The 13,317-nt window shown below is 40.9% G+C and overlaps 1 protein-coding gene and 1 non-coding gene across 2 annotated transcripts in view; both read left to right on the forward strand.

Annotated features, from left to right (window-relative positions):
• Positions 1 to 13,317, forward strand: part of LOC136442987 (N-acetylated-alpha-linked acidic dipeptidase 2-like) — a 35,018-nt gene that overhangs the window by 13,749 nt on the left and 7,952 nt on the right. The window contains exons 3-11 of the mRNA XM_066440031.1: positions 3,347 to 3,557; positions 4,798 to 4,938; positions 5,631 to 5,757; positions 7,604 to 7,726; positions 8,380 to 8,563; positions 10,460 to 10,550; positions 11,253 to 11,354; positions 12,344 to 12,429; positions 12,683 to 12,802. Coding sequence (XP_066296128.1) covers positions 3,347 to 3,557; positions 4,798 to 4,938; positions 5,631 to 5,757; positions 7,604 to 7,726; positions 8,380 to 8,563; positions 10,460 to 10,550; positions 11,253 to 11,354; positions 12,344 to 12,429; positions 12,683 to 12,802 — 1,185 coding nt within the window. The remainder of the gene's footprint in view (positions 1 to 3,346; positions 3,558 to 4,797; positions 4,939 to 5,630; positions 5,758 to 7,603; positions 7,727 to 8,379; positions 8,564 to 10,459; positions 10,551 to 11,252; positions 11,355 to 12,343; positions 12,430 to 12,682; positions 12,803 to 13,317) is intronic.
• On the forward strand, positions 3,780 to 3,852 carry Trnak-cuu (transfer RNA lysine (anticodon CUU)). The gene has a single exon. It is a non-coding gene; the product is annotated as a tRNA-Lys (tRNA).

Genomic DNA, 13,317 nt, shown 5'->3' on the forward strand with positions numbered 1-13,317 from the left:
ACATTATGTGTGGGACAGTAATTCACTAACATGGTGAACATATCTGTGTGTGGTATAGTAATTCAGTACCATGGTGATAACCCATCTATGTGTGGGAAAGTAATTCAGTACCATGGTGATAGCACATCTGTGTGTTAGACAGTAATTCAGTATACCATGGTTATAACCCCTCTGTGTGTGGGACAGTAAATTAGTACCATGGAGATAGCACATGATGTGTGTTGGACAGTAATTCAGTACCATGGTGATAACACATCTACATGTACGTGTTGGATGGTAGTTCAGTACCATGGTGATAACATATCTGTGTGTTTGACAGTAATTTAGTACCATGGTGGTAACTCATCTGGGCGCTGGACAGTTATTCCGTACCGTGAAGATAGCACATTATGTGTGGCACAGTTATTCAGTACTGTGGAGATAGCACATTATGTGTGGGACAGTTATTCAGTACCGTGGAGATAGCACATTATGTGTGGGACAGTTATTCAGTACCGTGGAGATAGCACATTATGTGTGCGACAGTTATTCAGTACCGTGGAGATAGCACATTATGTGTGCGACAGTTATTCAGTACCGTGGAGATAGCACATTATGTGTGGGACAGTTATTCAGTACCGTGGAGATAGCACATTATGTGTGAGACAGTTAATCAGTACCGTGGAGATAGCACATTATGTGTGGGACAGTTATTCAGTACCGTGGAGATAGCACATTATGTGTGCTACAGTTATTCAGTACCGTGGAGATAGCACATTATGTGTTGGGCAGTTATTCAGTACCGTGGAGATAGCACATTATGTGTGGTACAGTTATTCAGTACCATGGTGATAACTCATCTGTTGGACAGTAATTCGTTATAGCACATCTGTGTGTTGGACAGTAATTCAGTACCATGGTGATAACTCATCTGTGTGTTGGACAGTAATTCAGTACCATGGTGATAACTCATCTGTGTGTTGGACAGTATTTCAGTACCATGGTGATAACCCATTTATGTGTGGGACAGCAAGTAAATATACAGCTACCTTCTATTTTAGAAACTTTGGAACATTTGGTATGACTTGTGTAGGTGGGAGAAAAACAGGTTGGAAAAAGTTGAAAAGTTTTCCAAAGTGACATTCTGATCTATATTGCATATTTATGTGTTCTAGTCATTGTCATGGATTGATATTCAAATGAGTACAAATTTAGTTTTGATAAATCTAGATATTTCTATAAAAAATTACTGTAAAAATTATGAGTACAGATTGAGTTTCGGCAAATGTGAAATAACATTTCTGGTTATAATGGTGGCATAAATTATGAATACAGATTGAGCTATATTTCTAGAAAAGGAAAGTGATTTAGAACCAGTTTAGCTCAAATGAACTCAATGAACAGATGAACTAATCTTCCACTGGTCGTGACAGAGAAGACAGACGCTATATACAGTATTTACAGGTTCATTGTACCGGGGAAATTCCCCTAGCTCTTATCGACAAGCACAATGAACAGTGGACAATGGCTAAAGGTTATGTCCTAAGGACTGTGACCCTTTCCGGTAGTGTGGGTGTCGGGTGAGCGACACAGCCGGGATCGAACCCGGGGCTTCTAGTACCAGAGGCAGGATCGCTAACCACTGGACTAAGCACGCTACCGTAGAATGAGATGGCAAAAAACATGTGTGGTGTTCTATATTCAGTCAGCGTCCGCACAGTTGCTGCTCCATAGATAAGGACTCTGTTATCTGCTATCATCACACTAAGAACATCCAGTCCTTAATCTCCTTTTATCAGATACTTCAGATGGCATTTGCTATGTCTTAAGTCAAAAACGTGTTATTGGAATTCTTGAGATTATAAAGCAGATTTAAATCTAACCTTTTGGCTATGCTATAGGTTTTCAAAAGTGTGTAACTCATTTTGATTATATTAGTAATCAATGTTTCTATTTTCTGTTTCTTTCTTCATCTCTGATAAGAAACATGAAAGATATATCTGGATTTCAGAAAAAGAATACATCATAATACGTGGCATGAAAACCTAAATCTTACAATTGTTGCATACTTGACATACTTAGAGCGTGTGTAGTCCAGTGGTTAGCAATCTTGCCTCTGGAACTAGAAGCCCCGGGTTCGATCCCGGCTGTGTCGCTCACCCGACATGCACGCTACCGGAAAGGGTCGCAGTCCTTAGGACGGGACGTCAAGCCGTGGTCCACTGTGCATTGTGCTTGTCAAAAAGAGCTAGGGGAATTTCCCCGGTACAAGGAACCTGTAAATACTGTACATAGCGTCTGTCTTCTCTGTCATGACCAGTGGAAGATTAGCTCATCTGTTCATTAAGTTCATTTAAGCTTAACTGATTCGAGATCACTTTCCTTTCCTTTCCTTTACAGAAGAATAGACGTAGATTTTATGAATGCCTCTGTCATCGCAAACAGATAATGCACTGAGAACTATTGCCTTAAGAGTGAACCTGTATCTTGGTTCCTTAAATAGCTTTTAAGATCACATTTGTCCTGAAGGAAGGATAAGATGTTGTCAGTTTGATTGATTTGTTGGAGTTGTTCTTGGAATGGGATTCTCTTTAAGATGCTCATCTTCTGGAAGACATTCAGATTCTCAATTCATCAATGTCATTTTTTTACCTTTATCAGTGTCAGTATAACTGCTATGTTATATAACATACCAGCATTATGGTACTGTAGTCTTTCTGTAGGAGGTATCACTTCAAGATCATCTATCATGTGTAAAAGTTTTGGATGCTACGAGCCGTTTAGGAAAATGATATAACCACTGATACTTCAAACGGTAACAGAAGTTACAGAATTTGGTGACGGGCATTATAAACCACCTTGCGTACAAGAACAGTGACCGGAGCGATCTGACTTGATTTGTCAGAGGGCCTTGGTAGCTGGATTCACCAGTTAACCGGTCATTCTCTGAACTGAATTGTTACATTCTCGGCAGCTTTTTGAATTTTGCATGTCTCCTCAGAAGACAACGGTTTTTAGGCCACCCATTGCTCTAACTTCTTCTAAGTCAAGACCCATAAGTAATGTTGTCACAGTGGTGCATTTTTCGTGAAACAATACATGTAGGTGTTGTGGGAAAATGAAGAAAGCATCGATGGTGCCCATAATTTGGCTGATAATCAGTGATATCAAATTGTGAAGGCTGGCCACAGCAATTTGTACATTAAAATGAGAACGGGCGTCCATCCAGCCATTCTTGAGTTATCTTGTTCACACACACACACACACACACACACACACACATAGACAGACAGACAGACACACAAATGCTGCCTAAAATACAACGTCCATGATATTTCAGTTCACCTTTTAACAAAAACTATTGCAGGTTGGTTTTCAGGCAGAAAAGGTCTCGTCCTGAGGATCCTGGTGCTGGGCACGCTGTTCGTGTTCGGACTGATCCTGGGGTACGTGATACGCCGCAGCACTCACGGAGTCCCCTCCAAGGTGTTAGACAGTCTACAGCAGGACTACAGTCAGGACATCAGTCAGCAGCTCATGCACAAGATGAGACCAGAAAACATCGAAACGAACCTCAGGTAAAAAGGGCAGGAATCATGAGTTTTTTATGGAATCTTATATGGATCATTGTATGTGTAACAGTGGGGTTCAAGTGCCTCCAACTGACCAGTCTAACTGGTCTAGACCTTTTAGCCGAGTGGTTAAGGTGTGCGTACCTGTGATCTGGCTGCCCGGGTTCGGCACGGGTTCGAATCCTGGGGGCCAGGAGACTGTTTCTACTCGCTTCTTGTTTCACTGGCGCCCAACTAGCTCAGTTGGTAGAGCATGGGACTCTTAATCCCAGGGTCGTGGGTTCAAGCCCCAAATTGGGTACCGGTGAAACAAAGAAGCGAGTTGAAACAGTCTCCTAGCCCCCGGGATTCGAACCTGCGCCGAAACCGGGCAGCCAGATCACAGGCACGCATGCCTTAACCACTAGGCTAAAATGTCTAGACCAGTTAGACTGGTCAGTTGGAGGCACTTGAAACCCACTGTTACGTATGTGACATCAAATGGCTGAGTAGTATAGGCTGAGCAGACACAAGATTGAGAGGTCACAGGTTTGATTCCCGGCATTCCTGGCTAGACGTTGTGTCCTTGGGAAAGGCACTTAACGGGACTTTCCTTACTCCACCCGGGTTTGAAAATGGTCACCCGACTTCGGTTGGGTAGGTAAAAGGCAATGGAAGGAGGGGCAACACATTTCAATGCTGTGCCCTTTGAAAAACACTGGGTTTGAGAGATCTCTAGTGCAGCACCCCCAAGGGATGCACAGTTTAGATATACAGTCTTGAGTGCATTATTCTAGGGGACGTTGGGTTGGAGATCTGTGTGGACGGATTTTTTCAGGGTGGCAGAATTATGTACCCTGGTGGAATTATGTTTAGTAAATACAACATAGATATGCATCTTTAAATAATTATGTTTCGTTGTCTTTTCTACGGGTGTCCCTGTGGTGTAGTGGTCTGCGCTTCTATCTCTCACCACATCTGGTTCAAATTACCTGGACCAGAAGGACTGGGGTTCAAGCCCCAATGCACTTCTGGACAAGAGGCGCATTGAGTCATACCAAAGACTTTATAAAAATGGTACATACTTCTGAAATACATGTAGTATGAAAGTTAAACACACTTCACTGCCAGTGGACTAGCCCCCTGCTACAGTGATTGCACCACAGTGTGGCCCAGGGCTATGAAACGGAGATGGGCACCGCCCCATACATCAATAATGGTGTGGGAGGATTTTAATTAAAATTTTAACTAACTGTCTTTTCTACAGATGGTTAACAAATCAGTCACACGTTGGTGGGTCAAGCGAGAGTTTAGCCATGGCGCGGCAGATCCGACAAAAACTGCGAGACTTTGGCTTCGACGCCACCCAGCTGAAACGTTACAAAGTTCTCTTGTCATATCCAGACAGGTGAGCTACATTTGTTTGTCTTTCAATTGTCGCCGCGACCGTTCTCTGCCGAAGTCTCAGGGCGCGGTGTAGTCTGGGATCGGCGACATCATATCCGTTGTTGCAGTTCACAAGAATTCCACCCGGGGGCGCAATTCTAACACGATTGTCTGGAGAGGTTTTTCTGTGTTTTGATTTTCAAGTTTCAAAGATTTTACTGTGATAAGATATCTGCTTTAAGGAGCAAGGTTTTTACCTTTTTTTTCTTCTTTATTTGCCATTGTTCACCTAGCCTGGTTGCCATCCTCTGTAGTAGCTGCTTGCTAACCATGGATTAGCAAGTGAAAAATTGAGCCAGCAGTTATACCTTGGAGGATGGCACCCAGGCTAAAGCTAAAACCAAAAAACATGGCTCAAAAGCCACTTGACTGGTTAAATTCAGAGAGTTACTTTTAAATAATAAACTGAAAAATGAGATAAATAAGAAAGAAGGTCCTGGAGTAAAATGTCAAAATAGCTGACATTGACAGTCATGTACATTTTTTCAATAGGAAATTAATGTCATAATTTCATTTACATGACATTGTATATTGACAAATTCTTGCTTGAGTTTACACCCAATTCATAAAATGAATTGTATCGTCCATTAGTAAGTAAGTTTTATTATTTTAGCAGACTTGAATTTAGGTTTTCCCTTTCTCATCCACCTACAGGACCAAACCCAACACTGTGTCCTTTGTGGAGGGAGACAACACCTTGTTTCACACCACCGGTCAACAGTACAGCGATCTCTCACTGTTTCAGCCTTACAACGCTTACAGCCCTAATGGGACAGTGGAGGTAAAATACTGTTTTAGAATAGACGAGTTTGAACCACACAAGTTGGTTTAGCGGGGATTTTACTCACAAGCTGTCTACTAGTAGTATCTAATCGCGCACGTCCGTGGGATCGTGTGGCGTAACAGCAGAGCGTTCGGCTCAGAACCAAGAGGTCCTGTGTCATGTGCCCTTGGGAAAGGCACTTTACACGACTTTCCTCACTCCACCCAGGTGTGAATGGGTACCTGACTTCGGTTAGGGAAGGTCGTATTGAGGTCAATGGCGCCGAATGGCTGCCGCCCAGACCCTTGCCACAGTTTAACAAAATGCAAGTGTGGAGCAAATATGTACCAATTTGTATCATAATGTACATGTACAATTAATGTGTATTATGTGAACCCTGTAAACCGTGCATCAATTCAGCAATAGAAATGCTCACATTGCACGGGTGATTTCTGACCAATAAATAAACCATTATAATGATAGAATGCACTCGAACGACATTCCCCGAACTCTTACCAGTGTCACGGAGCCCTGGCGTGTTGCGGGTATTCACTTTCCCCCGCGGTCGCACACATGCCAGCAACCGTTTCTGGATATTGCTATACAATGTCGGTGGCTATTCCCCTCCTCATTTGTGTAAAAAATACCACATGCACGGCTTATTTTGTACTTATCTGTCGTAAATCAGTCAGATTGTAATCAAACACCTGCTTCCTCCGGGTTTTCCGGGAATTTCGCTCCAACGCATTCTATTCTTAGCGGACTTATGCAATGACAGACAGTTTGTGAGCAAAATCCCCATATGAGGAAACCAGTTCGTGTGGTTTAAGGTTTCCTCTCTGGCTAAATTGGCATTTTGACTTTCCATTGTTTTCTCACTAATGAAGTACAAGTAATAAAGAACTGCTGTTAGTACTGCATATATTTGATATAATATAAACATAATGATCAAAGCTACAAAGTTAACGTACGTTGGCACAAATTGATATCTATGAAGTATCCATAGTTATTAGAAAATAATTTTTGAATGATTAAAAAAATTATTTTTCATAACTACAGATGATAAGTAGATATCAATTTGTGCGAACGTACGTTTGTAGCTTTTATCATTATGCACATGGAAAAGATAGTTTCATTGCAGTGTTATGTATCAAAGTGCTGTATTTTCTCTTAGAAAAAAATCATATTAAGGGCAATAGAATTTGATGACGTCATCCATATGGTCCAAAACATCAGATTTAGAATTCTTTTATTACCAGCTATCAATATTCAGTAAACCTATGTATACAGTTCTTTCTTATTCTGTTAATGAGAAAACAATGAAAAGTCAAAAAGCCAATTTAGCCAGTGGGGAGACCTTAAATTTGTCTCTTAGATGCAGCTAACTGATACAAACAGCAGCATGGGTTGTATTTCCTGTGCTGTTTATTTCTGGTAATGCAAATCATTTTTTGAACTGAAATTTCTCCATGGAATCTATGCCAATGTTCTTAAAGGAAACCCAAGCAATATTAGGGCCCAAAAATTGAATTTTGAAAGTCAATTTATTTAGTCATTTCTATACATGATTAGTTCAAACAACACTATCACAATGTATAGCAACGTCCATGATGCAAAAATATGACGTCGTTGTGATGTGAGGACTCAATGAAAATCGTTGCCAGGGTTTTTGTAGGCTTCCGGAACTAAGGGGTTTATCGTACAGCAGGTTTGAAAATGCTCTAAGTATGAAGTTATTGCACAAATGTGCTAAATAGTGTTAGTAAATGTCACTACCATAAAGATTTCAGCATTTTTTTATTTCTATATTTTGAGCCCTAATATTGCTCTGGTTGCCACTAATGTTGTCTGCCATCCTTTTCAGGGTAAACTAGTTTACGCAAACTATGGCAGAATGGAGGACTTTAAGAAGCTTGTTGATAAAGGCATCAACTGTACAGGGCGCATCATCATCATGAGGTACGGGAAGATCTACCGAGGAGACAAGGTCAGTTTAACCTTCTCCCTGCTGCCTAACTCTGTGAACAATAGAGAATGGGGTGCCAAACGGCTACTTCAGTGTGCTAAAGGTTAAGAGCATCGCCTTCACTTGACTGTGCAAATTTTATCATCACAAAAGAGCATTGCATAACAAGTTATGAAGAAATCTACTGCAGGACTTTATATGTTCCATCTGAGAGCATATCTGGATCAAAAGCTAAGTATATTTACTAATCTTTTTTGGAGTGAGGAAATTTGGAGCTCTTGAGCATAAGGGATGACATGCAGATGTGACCTCCCATCGTTTTCCAGGTCCAGGGTTCAAATTAGAGGTCCCCTGACTTGTCCTTTGGGAAAGGCACTTAACACGAATTTCCTCACTTCACTTGGGTGAAAATGAGTATCTAGCTTTGGTTAGGGACGTCCCTCGGATAGGACATTAAATGGGGTTCCCGAGGTCATCTTGAGCACATGGAACGAGCATCACAACACTTTTCAAAATGAGTAGGGGTCATTGATGTTGTGAGTGGATAAAATACATTGGTCCGGATATGTAGCTTGTACTCTTCAGTACAAACCTGGTGTGTTATGCCATTAGGTGGTTTACTGGGGACAATACAAACAAACAAACAAACAAACAAGTGTTGCTGTGATCAACAGGTGGAGCATGCTGCAGCGGCCGGAGCCATCGGCGTAGTTCTCTACTCCGACCCAGCGGACTATGCCATAAACGGCGCCAACGACACCTACAACGTCTCGTGGTGGTTGCCTAGAGATGGGGTGCAAACAGGGGACATCCGGGCAGGCATGGGAGACCCTCTCACACCCTTGTACCCTGCTATAGGTCAGTGGACATGGTCTCTCACCGGTGTTCCAAAAGGTTGAAATACTGTAAATGCAGCAATGTTCGCGGGGAGTTAGTTTTGTGGTAGGGAGAAAACGGAGTGTTCACGGTGGTTTTGAGTTTGAAACATAGAAAGATATCTAACTTATGTTCTTAAGAGCAAATAGAGTAGTAGCACCTAGACTCCCAGAAAAAAAAATTTCCCAAAAAAATTGAAGTTTACATTATACATGCAGGCAGCCAGATAGAGTAACCTCCATAAATATAAATCAGCCAGGTTATATAAATCCGCCGTTTTAAAAAAACAGTGTGTTTGATTGATCTCCAGTGCAGCATCCCCAGGTATGCACAGTTTAGATATACAAGAAAAGAGCTATTTAAAGAGGCCACCAAATGCCGTCCTAATTTCTCCACGTTTACAGACAAAAAGAAAACTACTCTCCTCTTAGCTTCACAAAACCCACACATTACAGAAAAAGTGGGATCATTCGTCTTCCACTGTCTCGGAAAAAGAAGTCAAACCCAATAAGTTAGAATTTAGTGTCAGTAGTTAAACTAGAGTTGTTGAATACTGTATTGTTCAATGTCTGTCCGTTCTTTGCATGTTAAATGTATTTGCAACTAGAGTTCCACGACCTCATACCTTCGCCAAATGATTTTAACCTTTATGACTGACGTATTAGGAGTGTTTCTCATCAATTATAAATCATACCAGTTGATTGTCTTAAAATATAACATGTCCAAAGTATGAGCTTAACAAATTTATCATCAATTATGCAAAAGAGGCCCTTATTAGCATAATTTGATTCAACAATGTTCACATTCACATAACGTCCCGATGCCACAAAAAAGGATTAAATGTATGAAATTGCCATCTTTTGCCAGTGTGGAATAATAGAAGTTACTCATTAAGTATGCAAATAAGGCCCACATTTGCATATTTTTTATCTATCAACAGTCCTCTCTTCCTCAGTTACAATTTGAATTGTCATATCATGGAACAAAGCGGATTTTTAAAGTTGCCTCATTAATTATGCAAATTAGAATCTGATTTGCATAATTATCGTCCAATCATACTAAGCATCACACAAGCTATCCACAAACCAAAAATCATGACCATCCATCAAGACCATCATGTTATAGTATTTTCTCATTAATTATGCAAATGAGTTCTTCATTTGCATAGTTCATATCAATTAATATTTCTCTCTTCCTCAGTTACATATGTCACATGTTTCAGAGTCCTATCATGGAATTTGGCGGATGTATAAACTTTCCTCATTAATTATGCAAATTAGATACTGATTTGCATAAGAAGTGTCTAATCATGTACATCATCACTCAAGCTATCTACCACCCAAAAATAATTACCATCCATCAAGCCCTTCTTGAGTTATTCCCTTTCAAAGTCAGACGCAAAACCTGCTCCTGCAGTTCCAAAAAAGCCGCTAGGGGGCCCAAACCCACACCACTTACTCTCTGTCCAAAGATCTATCTACCACTCAAAAATAAGTTCCATAGCATGTCCAGAACACGAGATATCAAAACAGGAAGTTCCGCTGCAGTACCGTAAGAAGCCACTAGGGGGCCCAAAATCTCATCGTTTTTAGGTCTCATTAAAACCTACCAACATATCAAATACCAAAACAATCCATCAAGGCATTCTCGAGTTATCCTGTGCCACTACAAACAAACAGACAGACAAACGCTACCCTCTGCATAACCTTCTCGGCGAAGGTAATTAGCCTACGGGCAAGAACTTGCAATAAACCTTTATTATACTGTGGGACGTTGGGTTGGAGATCTGTTTGGGCGTATCTTTTCGGGGTGGCAGAATTATGTCCCTGGTGGAATTAGTAGATTTTAATAATTTTCTCTTCTTGTCACCTGACGCAGAGAATGTTGCCAGGTTACCTGAGTCAGAGGCCAACCTGCCAACCATACCATCTCAACCAATCAGCTATAAGGATGCTGAACAGTTCCTGAAGTAAGTGTTAGATACTGTATTTCACTTTATCTTCACGGTAGCAAAATTTCACGGTGTAAGGAAAATGGACATTTTCACTGAAGTTTAACTTCACAGTGGCGGCAAGTGAAGGAATCATGAATAATTGTTACAGTTTTTTTCACGGTGATGATAAGTTCACGGTACAGAGGTGACCGTGTAAACAGTGAACATAAAGTTACAGTGAAAGAAATAAGAATTACAGTATGTTACATCTCCAGACAATATGTACTGGTGCACATGCACACTTGGTCACCAGGAGCACTGGGGGTCATTCTGTTGTGTATGGAATCAGAATGAAAACACGAAGTGTGGTCACACGAGTTGTGTGCGTGTCAGTTTATGCATTCCTTGAGCAGTGAAAAGTAAGTACCATGATAGCAAAGCTGTTTGCCGAGCGCCATAATCACATTGTGTTTATCTGCGGGCATGCTCTTTCATTGCAGTGGTATGTACCAAAGTGCTATATTTTCTCTGAGAAAAAAAATGATATCATGGGCAATTAAATTTGATGACGTCATCCATATGGTCCAAAAAATCATATTTAGAATTCTTTCATGCCCAGCTATCAATATTCAGTATAATTACTGTAACGGTTACTTTCTTGATTCATTAATGAGAAAACAAGTCAAAATGCCAACTTAGCCAGAGTTAAGTAACCTTAAATTCTTGTTCTTATTCCAGCATGTTGGATGGGCAGACTGCACCCATAGACTGGAGAGGGGGAATCAAGAATGTGAATTACAAACTGGACCAGACAGACAACAACGACAGGTATAAGGATGAGTAGGATGATGATATTGATATTATCATATTTTATAAGGATGAGAGACAGTTCTGAAATGCAGATGAACATTCGAGAAAGTTTGAAACTATCACTGTTGGCATCTATGTATTGGTATTGAAGTTGGTAGCAATGCTCTACATGTGGCTCCTGAAGTGCCAATTGTAGATGGTGGTTCATGTATCAAAAGCACCACTATGTGATAAGGGATGGTACTGCAGGTGGAGTATCAAAACTGTCACAGTCAACACAGTTGTGTTCACATGTAAGATGAACTTTATGTTAGCCTACTGATGTTGTCGCAGTTACAGGAAAACTACACAAAAAATTGAAAATCCTACTATACTATGCTAAATATACCCCAAAGTCAAGTTCTTACATGTTTTACATAAGTCTGTCATAGTTCTGGGATCTTCCACCGTTTGCAACTTATGCCATGCTGATGCCTACTCACCTGCTGATTGAATTATATGACGCAAGTGTCCTAAATGTCTCACCTGATGATTGAATTATATGACGTCAGTGTTCTAAATCTTCCAAACAGAATGAATAGTGCTTTTCAAACTGGCTTTCGGATAACGGATTTCGAGGAACTTTCAGAATTCAAAGCTCACTAACTCGTCCAATTCAAATTCGACAGAAAGTTCCTCGACCTCCATCCTCACAAAAGCCAGTTTGAAAAGCAGTATTCATTCTGTTTGGAAGACTTAGAACACTGACGTCATATAAATCAGCAGGTGAGAAGGCGTCAGCACGGCATAAGTTGCAAACGATGGAAGATCCCAGAACTATGACGGACTTATGTGAAACAACTTGAAGTAAGAACTTGACTCTGGAATATATCAAGCATATTATAGTAGGCTTTTCAATTTTTTGTGTAGCTTTCCTTTAAGTCAGTATCCTTTAAGTAGGTCCATCTTCAGATCCTAAGGTATCGTCTGCAAAAGTAAAGGTTTCTCTTAACGTTTTTAGTTTGTTTCTGGGTTTTCAGGAAGATGAAACTTGAGGTGAACAACAAGCGACTGACAAAGGACATCTACAATGTCATTGGTACCATCAGAGGAGCAGTGGAACCAGGTAAGTTCAGTTCATCCTCAAAGGTGACATTCATACACAATATGAAACACATTGTTTTGATATGCCATACTGATTTTATTATATGAATGGCATCCACTGGGCACCCCAAAACTGATGCGAGCATGCAAAAAAAAAAGTTGGACAAAAAGATTCATTGTGAAATCTAAGTGGTCAGGAAGGTTGAAGAAATGACTTAACACACATCACCTGGTATACCAAACAGCAAGTTCTATATTTTCGCCATTTTCCGTAGATCGGTATGTGATTGTTGGCAACCACCGCGATGCCTGGACATACGGAGCGATCGACCCGTCCTCCGGGACAGCGTGCTTCCTGGAGCTGGCTCGTGCTCTTGGACAGATGGTCCAATCAGGTGAGCAGACACTGCAGTAATGTTTGGTGCTGATTTAGCATCAGTGGTAATACTATTCTTGTTATGTCTTTTGACTATCCTACTCTGTCTCCTTTGTGTGACAAGGATTCAATTCCAAGTTTTGATGAATGGTCGCCTTAGCTTATGCTCCGGTCACAATTGGAAAAAAATCCTGCCAGGTAGTTTACAAGCTTTTTTTTTTTCATTTTCGGGTGTAACCCCTACGTGGCCCCATGGGACACCCTAAGGCTACCAGGCTATTTTTTGGCACAGCCGGGCCCCTGGAATTTTTTAACCCGGACTTAAAATCAGCCTGGGACCCGGTAACAAATAGACAGTGCTAATGTGAGAACACCAAGAGGTATCCTTCCGGTGTCCGGCAGTCCACCAGGACAAATTTGTGTCTACGGGGCCCGGGTGGCTACACACCCTACAGACATAGGTGCAAAAGTGACTGTAGCATTAGTACCGGTAGGACACTGTTACTCAACCCAAATAATGAAACCAAAATTTAA

Source organism: Branchiostoma lanceolatum, chromosome 10 (genome assembly GCF_035083965.1).
Source record: "Branchiostoma lanceolatum isolate klBraLanc5 chromosome 10, klBraLanc5.hap2, whole genome shotgun sequence".
In the NCBI taxonomy this organism is placed as follows: domain Eukaryota; kingdom Metazoa; phylum Chordata; class Leptocardii; order Amphioxiformes; family Branchiostomatidae; genus Branchiostoma; species Branchiostoma lanceolatum.